This window comes from Rhamphochromis longiceps, linkage group LG20, assembly GCF_057381845.1.
Source record: "Rhamphochromis longiceps isolate RC_006_pf linkage group LG20, R_longiceps_female_GT1.1, whole genome shotgun sequence".
NCBI classification, from domain to species: domain Eukaryota; kingdom Metazoa; phylum Chordata; class Actinopteri; order Cichliformes; family Cichlidae; genus Rhamphochromis; species Rhamphochromis longiceps.
The window spans coordinates 33,567,775-33,588,665 of NC_140576.1; the positions used below are offsets into that span (position 1 = coordinate 33,567,775).

At 38.1% G+C, this 20,891-nt stretch overlaps 1 protein-coding gene across 1 annotated transcript; it reads left to right on the top strand.

Moving 5' to 3' along the window:
* The first annotated feature begins 1,706 nt into the window (after positions 1–1,706).
* ada (adenosine deaminase) lies at positions 1,707–20,854 on the top strand. Its single transcript, XM_085393158.1, has 11 exons — positions 1,707–1,860; positions 6,194–6,255; positions 7,870–7,992; positions 9,453–9,596; positions 9,684–9,799; positions 12,206–12,330; positions 16,222–16,293; positions 17,779–17,880; positions 18,924–18,991; positions 19,093–19,222; positions 20,253–20,854. The coding sequence occupies exons 1-11, from the start codon at positions 1,720–1,722 to the stop codon at positions 20,355–20,357; spliced, it is 1,188 nt and encodes a 395-aa protein (XP_085249284.1). The 5' UTR covers positions 1,707–1,719; the 3' UTR covers positions 20,358–20,854.
* The last annotated feature ends 37 nt before the right edge of the window (positions 20,855–20,891 follow it).

The window sequence follows — 20,891 nt, forward strand, 5'->3', positions numbered from 1 at the left end:
ATAGCACGCAAGTTTGACATTCTGTTCACAGCTGTTTGGACTCAAGTTAAAAGAGGATGTGCTCACTGTGTTTAGATTCCCATGGACCAAAATGTTCTTTGTGTAAAAAAGAAAGTACGGTTTTTATAAAGTGTTGTCAAAGCAGACGACAAAAAGTTTTGATTAGGCAGAAATATTATTGCAATTTGAGCATCACCTAAAACAGGTTTTTGTACTCTTACATAACAATTCATTTTCTGCTTCATTGAATTCACATAAGGTTGATCCTCTTCATTAGAATTCACCATCGCATCCTGTTATAATGCTCACATGTCACACCTCCGCCATACACACAGAGATGTTTTTCCTTTAGGCAGGTTTCTATAAATCTCACTCAACTAATTATTATATTACATTAAAATTGGTGGAAAACAATGTGTTTAATAAAGCTTTAACGTTTTCCTTCCAAATGCAAATAATATTGCATGTTTATTGTAGAATAATGCAGCAATAATGCATGCAGTAATATATATTTCTTTCAGTTATATATAAAAAAAAATGCAAAAGGAAGCAAATTATATGATACATGATACAGCAGAGGCATCAAGCAGTTGTAATGTTGTGTGTAACATCCAACAACAGATTAAAGAGAGGCTTGATGCTGCAGTGTTACTGACCCAGGGGCTTCCATGCAGTCAAATGTTGATCAAAATGGACTAGAACTGTGATCTGATCCAGAGGTTTTTATTCACATACCTTTTATTCAAATTTTATTTAACTTTATTTAATAGTGCATCAGTTACAGTTATGTGTTAAACAGTTATTCAAACAGCTTCTTTGCGTCACTGCATTGCATAACTTATAGATTGGTTAACCAGTTGCCTGCTTTCTGCAGACAGAAATGACATTGCAGTAATTCTGCATCTATGTGAAGTTGTTTTTAAATGCGATAACAGCAGCCTCAGAGATGCAGATTAGTGATAAACATTTCAAGAGAAACATGATGTCTTTATAGCTGCAGATGATGGAAACCAAAGCTGCGAATGTGCTTTTTACATTTTTTGTAAGTGGTATGAGAAACTGGGACCAGCTGGTTAAAAGTCTAACCATTTTATCTCTGTGATATGAAATCTGAAAATACAAAAATAATGCTTCCCACTGCCATATGGTGCCATTATTATTGTTTCCCAACTAAAACCTAAAGATAAACTACACCGGTTTCAGCCCTTAATTCAGGTCTGAGTTCAACACTTTTAATGCTGACAGAAAAAGAGTCTAACCTGTTGTTGGGATTAGGAGGTTGTGCACTTTCCACGGCCAGCTATTTGAAGCATTTGAAGTAGGCCAATGGTCTTTGAGGTAAACGGATTCTTTTAAAAGCTCCAAAGTGAAGTTTATTGCAACAAAATTAATATTTTTGTTTGTGATTATTGTTCTTTTCTGGGGTCGGTGATCAGAGATTTGAATAAATGCAAACGAAATCGCTGGTTTCATATTATTAGGCCAATTAGATGGCTACAAAGCTCCCATCACATGGGTGCAAAGCTGCTGCCACAGACAACAGAGCCATTAATCCTTCTGCTCGCTGTTGTTAAGGCTACGCATGTTTAATGCACACTAAAGCGCACAGCCTGTTGCTGATCTGCACACCATCACTTCTCACTTTGTAGTCCAGCAAAAAACAGCCTCTTGGCGCTGCTTTTTGCATTTGGGAGGGGAAAGAAGGCGTGTCCCTGAGTCATGCATATAATAGCAAGGCGAGCGGCGATAAGCTTCGGTTCTCCACTCGTCAGCTCTCTGTACACCAGCAGGCTCAGCCACAACGCTTTCTCTACGATGGCCGATCGCTCATCTGAACAAGTAGTATTCAGCAAGCCGAAGGTACGTTCACAGCTCAGCCGGCTCACTGTAGTGTGAGCTTTAATAATTCAAGCGGTTTCTTTTTCAATTTTCCATGGTTTTACGCCCGGTACGCCTGCTTTGACACTGTTTGGGAACCCTATTGTGAGAACCCCCTCGACAAAAAAGGACTCAAAAGAAAGGTTTAAAAATTAAACATAAAATAAAGTTTAACTTTAAAAAAAACAAACCAACTTCCTTCCTGCTGTCGTAATACCCGCACTCAAACACGGAAAAACTTTATTTTTCTTGCTTGGAGTTTGAAATTTGGCTACCCTCCTTTAAACGGACAAAACCTGTTGTATGAATGAAAGGAGCCGTGTGCAGCACCTTTCATTTCAATGCTTTTTTGCCGCAAAGCAAAGAAATTGGGGAAGGTCTCAAAACTTGATCGTGGCAGTTAAAAATTTATGAATTAATGTCCGCTCGTGGCATAAAAGGCTTAATGCGCCGGATTCTATCCTCGCTGAATAATAAACAAACGAAACACAACTTTTACATTATTTTCCTGATATAGCTTATCAATAATACTTTTAAAGGGATGATACTGACAACCGATGACCATAACAAAGTTTAACAGTCAAATAAACGTTTATTAGTCAGACAGTTTGACTGCATCACAGTGCTGTAGTTCAGGATTAGTGCGGTATGTGATCATTGGGTTGTGTTTGCTAAACTATGGTTGTGTTAAGCGAATTAACTCCACTTATGAGGCTACATGACTTGTTTTGTTGCTTAGTTGGATTACTCAAAAAGAGTTTAATTCGATGTTTGGCCCAACCTGGAAGTTCTGGATCTGGATTAAAGTTTCAGTAGTTGCACATCACATCTAAATGAGAGTGAAAAAAATAAATGGGAGAAATGTTGTCTTCATGTTCCTGGGTCCAAGAATTTAATCTATGCATAGTGTCATATTTGGCAACCTGACATATGTATTTTCAATAATTAACTCCAATCACATAAAGCTGAAATACAGCCAATGTCAACAAAGAATAAGCTATGAGTGTTGAACAGTACTATTATGACAAATTTTCACATTACTTTTTCTGCAGACTGGTGCTTAAAATTTCAGGAAGTTTGGTCAGACTAGTTTCAGCGGGTTTCTTTGCTGTCTTAGGTCTGGTGTCTGCTAATGTAATAATTCATTTCTTAAAGAAATGGCTCATAACACATACATCATGACACTAAACATTTTGCATCTTTGCATGTCTTATTTTATCAGACCACCTGTTCTAAACCAAACATATTCAATGTACAATCCTGTAATGCAAAGTAGCAAATGATCACCACTGATTGATTATTTTTGTTGATCACACAATATTTGCTTCATCTATAAAATAGCAGAAATCTGTGAAAGCGTTTCAGTAAGACTGAATACTGTGCTCTCATTGAGCTTCTGTTATGTTTTAATGCTGCACAGCTGCATCACATTAAACGTGCTAAGGCAAATAGAAACATAAAGTTTTGTGCGATGACAGAAGTCAAATGTTGCTTCAAAATAGACCCAACTGGAATCCTGTCCAAACCTCTTTTTAACTTCCTATTTTAGGATTGCCTAATAATTACAGAGTAGATAAGTGGTCATTTTCTTAAAAAGCAGCTTCACAAACAGCTTGTTTGTGACACTGGTTTGTATAAGGCACACAATGTGCTAGAGGAACTGCTATTTTCCTGAAAGAAAGAAATCCCTGAACTTGAACTTGATTACCCAGCTGTCTCCTGTCTGCATCAGCCATGTGGATGCAATATTGCTGACACGCTCGGCTTTTGTGTGGTGTTGTAGGCAAGGGACATCAACAACCTCAAAGATGCACACGCATTTCTGTGGTGAACATTTGGATAGAAACATCTGCTCTTTGGTTACCATTGTCACACCAAAAAGGATGCAGCTACGGAGCTGTGTAGACAGTTCATGTAATAGAAGCAAATCTTGCTCCAACTAGCAATTTTCTACTAAGTTGTTGTGTTTCAATAGGATATTACTGGACTCTAAAAAAAGTCCTTTCAGTCTTTTCAAAAAGTGCAAGGTTGTGTCATTGAAGATTTTTTGCAGGCGGAAACAGATCATAGTGAGAAATACTTAATTCATCTCATATTTGGGAATTTCTATGCAGTTATACAGTTAAGTGGTTGAAACTTTTTAAATTTTCAGTTTCTTCTTTGATGGGTGACACACCTGCTCTGAGGAGTCTGACACCATGATTGCAGCAGAAATACCTGCATATCTATCTAACAAAACTCTTATGTAAAAACTTTCAGCTTCATGCTAACTTTCAAAGTCATGCGTACTATACAAAAAAGAGGAAAATATGTATTAATAATAATAATGCATACTTTATTGATCCCCATGGGGAAATTACTTGTTTTTCCTCTGCATTTGACCCATTCACTCAGTGGGCAGCCACTAAGCAGGTGCTCAGGCAGCAGTGTGTAGGGACGGTACCTTGCTCAGGGGTACCTCAGAGTAGCCATTCAGTGGATTCGAACCCCCGACCTTCCGATCATGGGGCAACCACTCTACCTACCGAGCCATCCCTGCCCCGTTCATGTATATATAATACATGATGGCATTTGGTGGTTATATTGTTATTTATTATGTTTTGGCATGACAATATAAAACAGAAAAAAAACATAAAGCTGTACATGTAGAGCTGGAAGCTAATAATGTGAAACACTTTAAGCAACTTGTAAGTATTAATAGTTGCTAATTTTCTGTCTGAGTTAATTTATGAACTTTAATCTGGAGCCTTCAAAGTACCAGAGTTACTGAAAACTGAGTAGTGTTACTCATTTTTCTAAAGTGATCAATAGACAAAGACAGACTTTGTAATCTTTCCATAAAATTGGGATTTCATGGTTCTGTCACAAGTTTCACAGGCCAGCATGGCAGCACACTCAAATTCATAACATTTGATGCAATGGAAATACTGTGCTGATGTTGTTTTTAACATTACTCACAGCTTAGGCTTGTTCTTAGACAGAAGTATGATAAGAAGGTTGTGTGGCTTAACCGACATAACTTCATTTAATAATGCATAAAGCCTCTTTCTGTCAAGCGCAGAGCTACAGATAGGATATTGCAGATCTGTATTTTAACAGCTCCAATTAAATCATTTCTATTCATTGTTATTATTGAAAGTTCTGATATGAAAAATTATTTAGAAAACCGCACAGAGATTTGCCATATTTCCAAACCCATCCTTTAACAGGTGCCAGTGACATCAAGCCTTTGAATTCCCTTTTATGTTGGAAACATGGTTTCAACCATATGGGATGAAGCCAACTTTTTACAGGTGTAAAAGATGCAAACCCACAACATCTGGCATTTTCCAGGGAAACAGTAGGACATCAGAAATCCCGGCGCTCTTAAATTCAGCTGTCCAGGGTTTAATAAGTCTTTTCAGAGCCTGACACTTTTCTCTATAATATTTATTTAATGTGAAATATCAATTTCTAAAGAAGCAAAAAATGGTGAATAAACATTCCAGCTGTCAGAATTTGATGATTTTGGAGCATGAAAGTGAGTACATCAGCTTTTCCCACTGAGCCCTGCTTGCTTCAGAGCAATAAAAACATGAGCTTTTTTTTTTTTTTTTACATGTGCACTGCAGCATAAACCTTTGTAAACACTGATAGAGGCGCACATGAGAATACAGCCAATGTGAGATTAGTGCTAATAATCACAGTGTGCATGTGGTTACCATGTGTTCTGCCTTCACCCTACCTCATCTTCAGATAATGTCCTAAACTGTCCCAAGTTTCTCTAATTTTAAGCTTTGGCAAAAACAGTGTCCTGTGTCGGTTCCCACTGCTCAATCAGAAGCGGATTAAAGCATATTAACCAGTTGATTAATGCAATAAAAAGATTAAACTTCTATTGAAACAAGTTTCAATAACCTTGCCTAGTTCTTTGCTCATCATCACTTCTAACCAGAGGTTAGAATTAAATGTCTGTGGTAGGAAAATTTTCATTTGAACCTCGCTGTGACAACCAAGGTCTCAGCTGTTAAGGGAGGGGCAGAGATTTATCATTTGTCATCTGGTTGGAAAAATCAGCACTCACAGCGATGGAAGGAGAGCCAGAATACTTATTGTGACCCTTCGTTGGCACTGCTGGCCTTTTCACCACTTGTTGCTCTGTCATGCATACTGCATTCACGATGGGCTGCAGCCAAATCACAGAATTGCAACACACCCCTGCTCTTGCTTGCTGCTCCACTGACATCATATTTGTCTTCTATAAACTCCACCAGGTTTCTGCGTGGAAGTATTTTTGATAATCAGTTTATTTGGCAACAAACTTTCTCATTCACAGGTTGAGCTGCACGTGCACCTGGATGGAGCCATCAGGGTGCAGACCATTATGGATGTTGCCCAGTGAGTTAATATATTTAAATTGTATTAGTTTTTTATTATGGACGTTTAGATATTAACTGTCATGGCAGGTATTTTGGATGATACAGGCCAAAGAAAATTCTCCGACTTTATTTTGAAAAGGCATTTGGCCCATTAGGAATTATGCTCTGGGAAATTGTAATATGGAGCGTGAACTAGGATGCCAGAATGTTTTTTACATAGTACCAAAATCACTGACTCTTGATATCGTTTTTATTGGTGAAAATAAACTCCTTTATTAGAAAGTAGTTTTAAATCACTGATATGGTCAAGGTAGACCATTGAGTAAAAATCTTAACATTATATTTTGTTGACAGGCCACAGACTGAAATTAGGATGGCTGTCGAGTCGCCTTCTAACATTACTGCACGGTGTAATGCAGGGGTGAGCAACTCCAGACCTCAAGGGCCGGTGTCCTGCAGGTTTTAGATCTCACCCTGGCTCAACACACCTGAATCACATGATTAGTTCATTACTAAGCCTCTGGAGAACTTCAAGACATGTTGAGGAGGTCATTTAGCCATTTGAATCAGCTGTGTTGGATCAAAGACACATCTAAAACCTGCAGGACACCAGCCCTTGAGGCCTGGAGTTGCCCACCTCTGGTATAATGTTAATTGCATTATATTAGCGTGAGCATTAGCCGTTGCAAACATGGAGCATAGATGATTTCATCATGTCACTGCCTGCTGTCTCAAAAAAGAGGTAACTTGTATTTGAGGAAAACATATGCCTGTCTGTAACTTCCTTTCTTATCAGTGAGTCAGGGTGGAGTTATTGTCAGAGCTGCTCTCTAGTCGCCATCTTTCTAGTGTAGTTTTTGCAGTGGCTTGTGGGCATTTTTCTTCTTCAGCATGTAAGGGTATTACAAAAACATTGGCAGGTGTATGCTGTCCATGTCAATTCTGAACAATGTGAGCCTCGGTACGTACGCTGCTGACACTGTCTGCGTTGTTCCTTAAAAATTGTAATATCAAAAGATTAGTTCTGGTGACATGCCTAGTGTAGATTCATTTATGAAAAAAATGCTACGGCAGCAGTTGTGTTATTTTCCAAGAGAATAAGTGCAGAGCAAAATTGGTAATTTCTTAGCTTTATTGTTAGAGGCCCATACTCACTGACATCAAACACACAAGGTAGCCGTGCCCTGAATCTTAACTACTTTGAAAATTTTAAATTCCAACCAGAAGAGCCAACTGCTGGCAGTTTGAAAGAGTGGAGGTTTAAGTCACTTATGCAGTGGCTTTACATTTTATTTCAGGAGGCTACAAGCTTCCTTTATGTACAAGCTATATTTTTTATGACATTTGTCTACCATTTGTTCCTAGTCAGGTAGTTCTCATCTCATTTGATTTGGCAAAATAGCAATATACTCCATCTCAGAAGGCTTGGGTGATGAATATCAGTCACCAAAACAGTCAAATGTTTTTATTCAGATTTTTAGTGGTTTATGTCACACAAATTACTGCTGTTCCAAATTTCTTTTAAACAAAGTACACAACTCAGTTAAAAAACATTTATAAAGGGTAAAATTAAATGCTTACATTTCAATGCAGTTTTTACATTTTTCTATTTCCTTTTTTTGCCCTATGTTAGGATGCGTGGTAAAACTCTGCCTGTGAATACTGTGGAGGAGATGAAGAAGAGGATCATTGTGGAAAAGCCTGGCACCCTCACTAGTTTCTTGGAAAAGTTCAACGAGTATATGCACGTAATTGCGTAAGTGCCACATTTCAGTTGCATACTTAGCTAAGGTGTTTCCCTCTTGATCAGCTGACCCTGGGTGCAAAGAACGAGTTACTAATAGCCTAGTTAAGCAGTTTGTTATCACACTGACATGACAGATTTCCCTATTATGTAGCTACTACAGTCATAGTGCATCCAAAGTCTTTGAAATCAGGATGTGTGGTATAGCTGTGACTGATGATACTGACCTGGCAGGATTATGCAATATAATTGTGCACCATGACAGGGGGTTGATTTTAAATGTCAGACATACAGAAGAGGAACACATTATTACAGAGCTCAAGTTCCACTTCAGCAGCCAAATTAAAACTAGAGTGAAGTTGTTCTCGGTTCCTTTCCAGTGTCACTCTGTCTTATATTTAGTTCCCGCAGTAACTGGCCTCAAACATTTAAAAAGACCGAGTACAGGCCTTCAAATGTTCAATGGCCATAAAAGAATTCAACAATGACGGTCTGTATAATGTCTGGAATGCTTCATGCAGTTGTGCTGAATGGACTCTTCTGAATCAAGGCGCTTAAAGCCAGGACAGCTTCAACAACACAGGGAACCTGCTAGGCTGAGTTGAGCTTAGGCCGAATTGTTGTATGAGCTTGGCAGTGATGAGGCTGTGTGTGTGTTCTGAGGGGGTTACTGTGAGGACACTGCAGAACATGCATTCAAGGCTGGTCAATGAGCTTTCGCTTTCATTGTAAATGCTGGAAGCAGCGTTGTTTGCAGTCACATGATGTGCAAGTGAAAACGTGCTGCTGGAAAAGAGGGAAAGCTCTAATTCTCTCAGTATTCGCCCAGAATGAAAGTATTGTATTGTCATGCAGAAAATTATGAAACTATTTCATCTGAAAAGAAAGTGTTTTACAAATTCCCCTAACAAACGAGACTCCCTGGATTGATCCCAGGAGGAGAAACAAATTCCTTTGACGTTGTGTCAGAAAGGGCATTCAACATTTTGGGGTCCTTAAAGTCCTTGTACTTATGCTTCTCCAATGTGCACTGGATCTCATACAGTGTGTCAACACCAAGTATTAAACATAATTTCAATAAGGTGAGATCACTTGGAAGAATTTGTACATAATTTAACATGTCAGTGTAAATGATAAAAACGTTTTGCTTATTTCACCTGGTTTTAAATTGTAGAAGAAAGCCGAGAGGATCATTATGCACAACATGGAATAGTTGTCAGTGTCAGCGAATTTAATCTAATACAGATTATAAGTCAATCAGCAAAAAAATACGTCCCGTATCATAGATCATATCAATAACACTTGAGCTAACTCCTAGAAATGCTTATACTGCGCATTGTGAAAGACAGTAATGTATAGATAGCTGGTTAGGAGTGGCCAGTGCTTTTGCTTTTTTTTTTATCATTGAGATAAGCTTATCAGAGCTAATGGGCATTTTAATTTGTTCTGTGTTTTTCTGTTTCAATTCTCAGTGGAGACCGAGAGGCCATTAAAAGGATAGCCCGTGAGTTTGTTGAAGACAAAGCCAAAGAAGGAGTGATTTATGTTGAAGTTAGATACAGCCCACATCTTCTAGCTAACAGTGGAGTGAAGCCAATTCCATGGAACCAGGAAGAGTAGGTATTTGGTTTGCACAGCTCAAATAAAGGATCAAATAAACTTCTGATTCATTTACTGGAACGTTTCTTATTGTCTTTGCTCAGGGGCGACCTGAGCCCAGATGAGGTGGTGAGACTGGTTAACAAGGGCCTCAGCGAGGGGGAGAGAGAGTTCAAAATCAAAGCCAGGTCCATTCTATGCTGCATGCGCCACATGCCAAGTAATGAACTGTTCATGCTCCTGTCTGCTCACACAACCTTGTGAGATAAGGTTTCTTGCTGTACTGTGTTCTGCCTTAGCCACTGCCTCAGTTATTGTTTTTAGAAAATAAAAATAAAATGAACACAAGCGCCACAGAAAAACACAACATGCTAACTTAATTTATACTATATAGATATAGATAGATATAGATATGCAAACCTTTCGTATTTCTTTCAAATGAATATGCTACAAATTGTTGGTCTCCAATGAGCACTGTATGAATGTCTGATGGACTGTTTTAGACAAAAGCACTTTGAGCTCATGAAATGAAATTGCTAACGTGACTGTGTTAGTTCAGCTGATGGTTAGCACTGCACTCACATCCAGAGGTTTCTGAGGACAAACCATCTAGGTGGATGGAGCCTTTCTGTGAGGAGTTTGCATGTGGCAAATCCACTATCGTTCAGAGCCTGAATGATAGTGGATTTGCCACTATTTGGTTATTTAAAAATCGAATATATGAGCCAATATTTTCTCCTCTCAGATACACAATATATTGACAGATTTCCCTAAAATTTGTGTAGATGTTTACGAGGTTTTACAAAGATCTTAGAAAAATGACAGTGCAGTGTAAATATATTTTTAAAAGACCTGGATTACTTATTTATTCTGCTTGGCTCTGCCTGGTTAGCTGATAAGTTTGTGGTGTACTAAATGTGCAATATAAATGTGCTACACACAAGGAAGCTACAGAATTCCCTTCTGGCAGACAAACTAAGGGTGGTTCCCATGTCTGCTTTGCTTTATTATTTTATTTATTGGCTGTCATTAATAGTAATACTAATACATCAACAAGTAGCTAATATCAGCTGATATATTGGCCTCACTGGGTGATTCAGGTGCTTAACTTTTCCCACAGTCAGGTTATTTGGTCATTCTAAATTAGCTGTATGTGTAGATGGTAGTCCATCCCTCTGTGTCAGCATCATCTACCTCACCCTTGGCCCAGTGTCAGCAGACATACTCTCTATCCTGTGACCCATTTATACGTCCCAGAATCATGTTACAAACAGCGTGTGATTTAGTGTGGTGATGTTATGGGAATTACTGTCTGAAAAAGACCAGGGGTACTCAAAACATCACAGTTTTTGTGGTGTAGTATTTAGGTATAACTGGAGACCCACAGTTTGTAAACTATTCATTTTTCTACATCAGTCACAAGCTGTGATAAACCAGTAACATGTGCAGGGTGTTCTGTCACTCCTTGACAGCTGAGATAGGCTCCAGTCACCTACTATTACTGAATTTGATAAACCGTTAAGAAAATGGAGGAACTGATGATCATAGATAAACGTTCCCTAATTAGCACTTAAAAGGATATCTGAGGGTAATGAGAAAGCCTCAGGTTTTGGTATTTTCTCTCAGTGGTTATTGATTAAATAGCTCCAAAGTAATTAGGATTAATCCTCAGAAGGATTTGATCACTGAACATTTGTTGAGGTTTTTGGCCATCAAAGAAAATAACAATATTACTTGTATTTAGAGGCAAGAAAACATCAAGGATTCTATTAAAAAAAAAAAAAAAAAAAAAGCATTAGAGATCCACAGCTTTCACAGGAGAGGGCTAACGAGTGCTGCTAGTATCTGCACAAGTACACACTTCAAACTGCTGTATCAGTAATTCTAACTGAGGTAACATGAGCAGTTACCGTTAGCAGCAGCAGCACTGATCGTAGAGATGTGTCCTTTGCTCTACTCCGTTCCTGCAGCTGTTTCCGGTATAACCGCCAAGTGAAACTCATATCTGCCATCGTGCATTTTCTAGTACAACTCTCACAAAAACAGGCTGAAGCTGTTTACATTTTATTTTCATTTGTGACTTTGTGAACGGGACATCTGAATTTGTTATGGTTTAGACAGCAAATACAGATGCATTACCAGCTGTTGCATGCAGGTAGAGTAGTTTATGCTTAAACACGTTACAGTGCGTACTTACGTAACTTTGGATTTATGTAAAAGTAGAATAGATATGAGTGAAGTAATAACAGACAGGATGTGACGCACCAAGTTGAGGAAACACTTTATTGCTTTCGTGCTGAACATTAGATAAGAAACAGTGTTTCTGCAATAATAATAAAACCAGGAGATCAGCATGGAGCAACCACATTTGTATGTTCACAGGTTACAAAGGTCACATGTTGCTGGCACTGGTTTCACATTGACTTTACAGACTGTTTCATTAAGAACAAAACCTCTGTTATTATCAGCCAGGTGAATACAGTTATGAATGTTCATTAAAGTTGTCTTGAACTTGTCATAAAAGAAGATTAATCATGTCGTCACATTTATGTATCATTTAGCATGTGTGCTATCAGTTAGCAGGACCAAGCTGTTTGGTAACACATGTATGTTTTAAATTCTCCAGGCTGGTCAAAGGATGTTGTGGAGCTGTGTAAGAAATATAAGGATGAGGGAGTGGTTGCCATTGATTTGGCAGGTGATGAGTCTCTCAACTGTGAAGCCAATCCTGAACACATGGAGGCCTATGAGGTGAGCTTGTTGAAACACCAGTATGATGAACATCATCCATCAGAAGGAACTTTAAATTGTCTTTGTTTCACAACAATGCCATATAATCCAGCCTCACCCCCTTCAGCTGTAACAATAAAGTATTATGTCATTTTTGAGGTCATAAAAATACCTTTACAGTTGTAAAATCTAAAAAGAAATGCCTAACTACAATACCTTTAAAAAAAACACCTTTACAGTCGTAGAGTCTGTCATACTCCGAGTGGCTACGGCCAGATAAATATTAAAGCTGCTTTTTTTTGCATCATTAACTTTCAGGCATCCTTAGAGTATTGGAAGCTTTATTTTACAGCTGCATGGAGAGAGACGTTTGTGGGATCGTAATTTTCCACAGTCAAAATTCATAACCGTTGGATGCATTACCATGAAATCCTTTGGGAACCTTAAAATAAATGGTCCCTAAAGGATAAATTCTATTGACCTGCATTTTAATGCAACACTGTCAGTGAATGATGTTCATTCCTTACATGGTAAGATGTCTTACATACAGATTTAGGAGAAAATGCTTCTCAGATGCTATTTTGGTCATGCCCCGACTTTTCCTCTAGCACCACCGGATGTAAACATTTTTGCACATTTTAAATGTTTTTAGTACTTTTTAAGAAATTGGTTTGGTGCAAATGTATTTCTAAGTCAGACTGGAATAAAGACTTTATCATCTCACAGAAATATATGGTAAAAACTTCAGCTGGTACAATATTTTTGTTTTACAACAATTTACCTAATAAGATGCCTGACAGCCTTGATCGTAGTTCCTAGTTAGCAAGCTCGAGCATGCACAGACACTTAACTAAGCGGGTGATCGTGGTTATGTTTACACTTTGCATTAATGTTTTAGCAATATCACTGTGGGCGTGTAATCATTGTGGATTTAATTGGTGTATAACTTCTATGGAATGGGGGCTTTATGACATCGTTAGTCTATTTGCTGGTCTGCTGAAATATCCTGACAGCTGTAGGACAGATTGACATATAATCTGTTTTTCTTTGGTAATGCCCTGAGTTTGCCTTCTTCTTCTGGTTATAGGTAAAATGTCTCAAACTATTGGCCCTGGTTGCAATATATGATAAAGACGCTCTCCTTAGAATTGATCACTATGATTTTCTCTGCCCTTTTAACTATCACCAATTTTAGTTGCATATTTAGAGGAGCACACAGTAAAATGTAATTTAGATTGTGTATTTTATCATAATCCTAGTTTTCTTTTGACGCTGCAGCTAAGTACAGCCGCAGAGTAAATGTTCTCAGTGAGAAAGTTGTATTTATTTACTGGCATAGACCACTATATAGAGAATTTATGTACCGATGCATATCTCTATCCAGCAAATATGGGAGAAAAATCTAATTTCCCCAAACCAATTTCCTCTTATGCAGTGAAGCTTGTCAGAAAAATCCAATTTCTTTTTCTGCCAGCCAGTATTGATTAATTCTGGGAACACCACAGTAAGTAATCAGTTTTCCCTGTCAGACCTTAATGAAGGAAGTAGATTAATCACTTAATGCACTGAAGTGCTGGATATTTTACATCAGTTAATTACATCAATTTTACATTAATTACATTCTGAAAGACAGGAGGGGTTATGATTACCAGCATGGGTAGGTATCATATCATAATTTGTATTTCATACTTTTTTAGTATGAAAACAAAAGAGTAGCAATAATAATAGAGCTAAATACTCCTAAAGAGATCTGACTGTGGTCGTTTGTTTTGGTATTCTGTTGTTACTGTCAGTGATGCACAGGAGAGAAACTGTAGCAAAAATCTGGCAAATAGAATACAAAAATTGGAAAGGCAGGAAAAACAAACTTGGTGGTGATTAGAAATCAGAATCTCTTTATTGGCATTGCACACTAAGAAATGAAGTGCAGTACCCTTTAAGGTATAAACGTTATATACAAAATAAATAAAACAAAATATAAATAGGGAAGGCTAAACAAAAAGACAGACATTCAGAAAATGTGCACAGCAGTGCCTTCATATCCTGTGTCATCTGATGACAGCAGTTCAAACACATTATGATGAGTTACGTCAAATATTTTGAGCTTTTCTGAGAAGTTCCTCCAGAGAGTGGGAACTTCACAGCAGCAACCTTTAAACAACCTTTAAATGAGTAGTAGGTAGGAACAATTAAACACACGTGAAACAAATGAGGGCATTCGATTGCAGAGGCAGAAAAAAAGAAGAAAATCATAAAAACTTCAAAGTAAGAATCTAAAAACACAAATAACTAGCAAAGACTAAGGCATGAAAACACAAAAGTCTGGGGGGAAATAACACTAGAAATTATTAATAACTAATGGGTACCTCAAAAAGAATCACAATTTCAAACCCTTGAAGTCTTTTTGAGTCATGTGCAGTTAAACATTACAGTAAATAATGAGTTTAGCCTAAAACTTGTCCTCACTGGATACTTGAATCATTTACTAAGCTGCTGTTTTAATATTAATACCCCCCCCAAACACAACGTGTTGATGTAGTAATAGTATAAGAAAACACTACATGAACTTTCATCTGTGAGCATGAAAAAAATTCCTTTCAGTCACTGCCTCGGCTTGTGCGTCAATGAAAGTAATTCATAAGCTATTTGTAAACCATGTTGTGCAATTCCAGTGCAGCATCTGCAGATGTTGCATGGATTTTGTTGGCTGGCTCATTATGCATTAAGCATCAACAGAAAGTACAATACCATCTGAATGACTGAAGCATTTCTGTAATGTTATTCAGTGTAAGGTAAACAGCCTGCATGCGTATATGTGCGTATAGATAGGTAAATAACACAGTTGCAGCTGAAAGTTGCATGCACTCGTCTTGGATATGAATGTTTGGGCTTGCAGTGATTTCTGTGAGCTGTTCTTTTTCTTTGGAGTCATTGCACAACATCCAGAAAAAAAAACCTGACTAACTTCTTGAGGCCAAGGCCTCTCAAATTTCTGTTAATGCTCGTGATCAAATACAGCTGGGCTTGTTTTACCACACTCATTGGACTGACAAACACATACAAATGCATCTAGTACAACTAATAATACCCAAATTTTGTTAAAAGTACCTAAGAATGCTCATGTTGACCAAATGCTTCCAACAAACTTCTGGCATAATAATCTAAGGGGTTTTGTTTGTATTTTCCAACCCTGTATACAGAATTTTTATTTCAGACAACCCCAAATAACTAAAACTTTGTGTCTCAAACTCTGAGTGAAGATACGTGGTGTACAATCGTTAAGCACTAGAATAATTCACAGAAAACCTTTCAGTGCAACTGTATGTGCATTAAGTAAATCTACAGTTTACATTGTATTCATTGCATACATTTTATTTGTTACATTTTTGTCATTCTTTGTTTTTCCTTTAGAGAGACATTGTTTTTCTAACATCTCTTTATGACGAGCAGTATTTATCACTATCTGCTGTGAAATGTATATACAAGCCCCCACACTGTACGTTAATTATTAACGAGTACCAGAGCTGACAGAACAAAGTCCTCCCTAATATTGAAGGTTATCTTCATATGTGATCATTAGATGCATGCAGTATGAGCTGATTAAGCAGGACACACTCGGTGTGCCAGAGGTTGTAGATGCTAAAATGAAACCAGATGTTCAAACCAGAGTAATGCCATCTCTATATTTAGTTTACTTCGATGACAAATTAAACATTCATTTTTATTTCAATGTGTACCCACTGGGGGAACGTTTATTAAAGTTTTTCACTTCTGCCAGAATAAGTGTGTACAAGAACCTGTCTACATTATAAACAGCACTCAAGTCAGTGGTACACATTACAGATGTGGAAACCAAATGTTTGGCTGAGCTCTTTGATTGCTGCTGCGTTTCATGATTGATTTTGTTCCCAGGAAGCAGTACGCTGTGGGATCCACAGGACAGTTCATGCTGGCGAGGTGGGGCCGGCCTCTGTGGTGAAGGAGGTGAGCTGTTCAACAGTAACTTGAGACATTTGTGAACAGGCTGGTGCAGCCTACTGATTGTTTAACCGTCCGTAAAAGCACGTTTAAACAAAACAGTCAAGCCACATGTTAACAACAGAATTAAGGGCAGAGGTCCAAAGAAAACAAGAAGAGCATAGCTCTATGTCCGCTGTAGCCCAGCTGAAGGTTAGTGTGAAAACAAATTGGGAGTGCCTTTAAATTGCTCCATACGTACTGTGTGCATTTTAAGGAAGTAAGCAGCTCAACTATGAGACATTTCTGAGTGAGGTGGTGGAGTCATGTTAGTGCTTATATATCCTAAAATACCTGTAAACTAAACGATCAAGCCACACAGTGACAACAAAAAGGGCGGGCATGTCAATAAAATAAGTGTTTTATATTTAGTGTTGCCCATTTGAAGCCTGGTAAAAGAATACATTTAACACTGAGTAAATACTATATATGGGTAAAGGACGACACAACAACGGACATGTGAAGGTCCAACAACATAACAAACATGTGAGGCACACCCACGGCCAACCCTGAGAGGGCCCCTTTCCTCCAGCAGAGAGCAGACAAATTTTAGCACAACTTCTTCGATAGCTGGTTCATTATCATTGGAGTATAACTGAAATAAATTATGCAACACTAACTGTAGACTGTTGGGCGACTGCGGCTCATGTGGTAGAATAGGTTGTCTGTCAATCAGAAAGTCAGGGGATCAGTTTTCTTGGATCACTGTGATACTGAGCCTTATGTTGTCCCTGACACATCCATCGTGTGAGTGTGTGTGAATGATAGATAAAAGCATAGAGGTATAGATAAAAGCACTGCATGAATTTGTGCGAATGAGAGATGTAGCAGAAAGTGCTCAAAATGAGTAGAAGTACCAGTCGAAATAAAGTGTCACAGCTGCTGTCACTAATCATGCAGTAACTCGTTATTACTCGTTATAAGTTATTGTACAAAACCCTGCCCCTCTATTTAGATCTGTGCACATTCTTACTGCGTAGACAAGATATTTAAATAGAGCAAACTTTCCTCAAATGCTCACTTTGGGTCACACATCTGCCGCTCACCCTACACTGAAGCTACAGAAGTGTTCTCAGTTTCGTTTGATGTTGTCTAAACATCTACCTGGTAACACGGACTGCATCCTTCGCAGCTGTTGCTGACTGGCAGCGGCATGGTTCATTCAAACTCCTGTGGGGCCTACAAGGGTATACTTAAGAACCCAATATAGGTCTACATACTGTGCTTATTTTTTAATGTCCATCCAAACTTCTGTAGTGCATAACCACTTTATGTCTGACTAAAATAAAACGGCTGCTCTCTAAAGAACCCATCCTTTAAACTGACAGTTCAGCTATGGCATAACATCTGAATGTGCCTCCAGAAATAGCTTGAAGGCACTGCTGACATGTGCAATTTTCTACACTTTATAACCTTTCACCTCTATGTTATGAATTTCTGTTTCAAATTTAGGCTGTGGAAGTGCTGAAAGCTGAACGTGTTGGACACGGTTACCGCACTCTGGAGGACGACGACCTGTACAAAAAACTGCTGGCTCAAAACATGCACTTTGAGGTAAAGAACTGTGTGAAATTCTCAGCATTTTCATTATAAATATGAATCATACGCAAAGTTATCTAATCTATTAAATGTACTTTGCTCTTTGATCATATTGCTCATTACAGACAGGAAATGAGATTGTTCTACTAGATAATTACATTGATAAGTGGACTGGAGGGCTACTAAGTATCTACTTAGCGACAGTGATACACTGACCCCTAGTGGAGAATTTGATGTTTGCCTCTTTGTCAATTCCTTGCATCCTTTCCTGCAAGTGGAAGAGACACTTTATAAAATCAGACATTCTCATAGAGCTCTGTTTATTGTTTTGCTGTAGCCTCCAGCTGTATTTTCTGGTCTCAGATGTCAGCTGTTGATGATGGTTTATATATTTAGGCATACTGCCTTTAGATAAATTCACAACATGGCAGAATGTGACAAGGACACAATATTTGTGTCCTTTTCATGCAGTTGATCATCTTAAATAAATGAAACAACATATGAACACAAAGAAACCTTATCTTTAGAGTGCTTCAGCTACATATATACCAGCTCTATGTCATGGCTCTTTTATACGTCATGGGTAAGAAGATTTCTGCAAAGTATATAGCTGCGGATCCTCAATTTTAGCTCTTGCAAGAAGTTCCTCTCTCCTCCGTCCTTCAGATGTAGTTTAGGAATGAAGACATCCTTTGAGATGGGACACTCAGATTGATTTCACAAGTAGGAAGTTTTGAGGAGTTAAGGAGGTACAGAATAAAAAGAAAAGACCTTGGAGTAGTCTCTGATGCCTTAGTGCGGCACTTAAGGGATCTATGGCATCATTAATTCCAAGTGTGCTTTTCCTGCCACAAGTCAAAATGTCTACTGTGAAAAAGGTGTTTTAGAAACACCTCATCTTGTGTTTACATCCTTTTGTTGTAAGGAGAATCAGGGAAGCATTGAGGCGACCTTTGTCGTGATTTGGCGCTATATAAATAAAATTGAATTGAATTAGAAAAAAAAAAAGACCGGAATATTTTGGCCTCTCAGTTTTGCCTTTGCTGTTCTGATTGCAGACGTGTCCTATTTCGAGTAAGCTAACAGGTGCCTGCAACGCAGACTTCACCACACACCCCGTCATCACGTCAGTTTCTGTTTTTTTTTATAAAAAAATTTCAATTATTTTATTTAAATATTAACTAACTTTGGGCATCTATTCATTTTCGTACTATTTCTTTCGTGCAGGTTCATGAAAGACAAAGCTAACTACTCTCTGAACACAGATGACCCTCTGATCTTTAACTCCAACCTGCATCACGACTACCAGACAGCACACCAACACATGGGATTCACCGAGGAGGAATTCAAACGACTGGTGAGATCAAATGCATGAATAATCATAGCAGTAGTTCACAGGAAGAATTCATTTGAATATGGTTTGAAAAGAAGGCAGGGGGTGTAATTGCAAGGTATATTGCATCGTTAATTGAAGCAGGGACCAAACCTTCCATGGAGAAATAATCCACTGTTCACCGAAGAGCCTCAGACGCACCAATTGAGCTTCACATCCAAGTTCCACCAGGTTTGGAATAATTTTCCAAGAGCTTATTAAAAGGATGGTGACACTGACATTTTAATTGGCTTTTTTCCAAGAGCGAACTTAGATCAATGCTCATTTAATCTTTATAGCAGATTGTGAAGCTACATCCAGGAAACAGCTAGCATAGCTCTATAGAGGTAACGAATATGAGCTATAAAGCTCAGTAATTGCAACATTGTGGTTAAATAAAGACTAACATAATGTAAAAAGGGCACATTTTGATTTTACTGGAGGATTAATTGCCAGACTATTTCCTGACCGGGAACAGTGACAGAAGAGAATGCCTGTCATCACTGGGAGTATGACAGGTGTCTTTTCATGCCATATTGCACCAGGATTCACAGAAACTCTGGTCCAAAGTCACCAATTGTGGAGTTACATTTAGTTTTTTATTTTATATATGATAAGCAAGCATAAGTATTCAAAAGCACAACAGTGCCATTAAGCAGTAAGCTGCAGCATTCTGCATCGTTTCTGCCTTCATCAATCTCATCTCATCAATCTTTGCTGATTCAGGACATTTATTGCAAAACTAGCAAATGCAAATTGTGTTTTAAAGATTAATGCTTCAGTAGCTCCATATATTTCTCTGTGCATTTATCATATAACATCTATATATGAATTTGAAGATGCACAAGACACTGTTTTTCTCCTGTACCTCTATATTCACTGCACATACATGAGTATGAAACTTCTAGCTGACTGCTTACTGTTGATGAGAGTGTGACTAAGTTCCCAGATTCCTGAACCATTCCCTAAAAGTTAATTCCCCAGCTCAATGTGAAATCTGTCTTGTGTCTTACAGAACATTTGCTCTGCACAGTCAAGCTTTCTACCTGCCAAGGAAAAGGAAGAGCTGCTTAAAACACTCAATGAGGCCTATGAGATGATCCAGAGCACTGCCTTTTAACCCTGACCAGTAATTCTGAGGAGAAACCTAAAGCAGGGACAAATCACTCTGAGACCTTAATCTTCCATGTGATGCAGTGGAAGATGTTTTTAGTCATTTGTAACCCAACAAACAACATACACAGAATATTACATCAGATATGCTGTTTACCAATGGGAAGCATCCTTCATCTTACATACCTGTATATCATCTGTTTGTGTATTTAGCAACATTGCATCTGATTACAAGGTGCAAGCACAAAAACCACAAAAATCAGAAACTATACATAATTTAAATTTGGCTGTGCTTTTTTTTTTTTTTTTTTTTTTTTCTTCTTGCACATCTCTAGATCGCTTCCAGCACCACTGCTATTTTTATATTGTTCCATAGAAGGCCCATTGTGTACGCTTGTGACTTTCACCACAGACCTCCAACAGAGAGAAAACATCAGCTGTGATGGCACACGTGGCATTAAAGGCACAGAAGATTTTTTTTTTTTTTAAACACAAAAAACACAATCTTCACTCAAAACCAGCCCTGGTTACCAGAATTGGC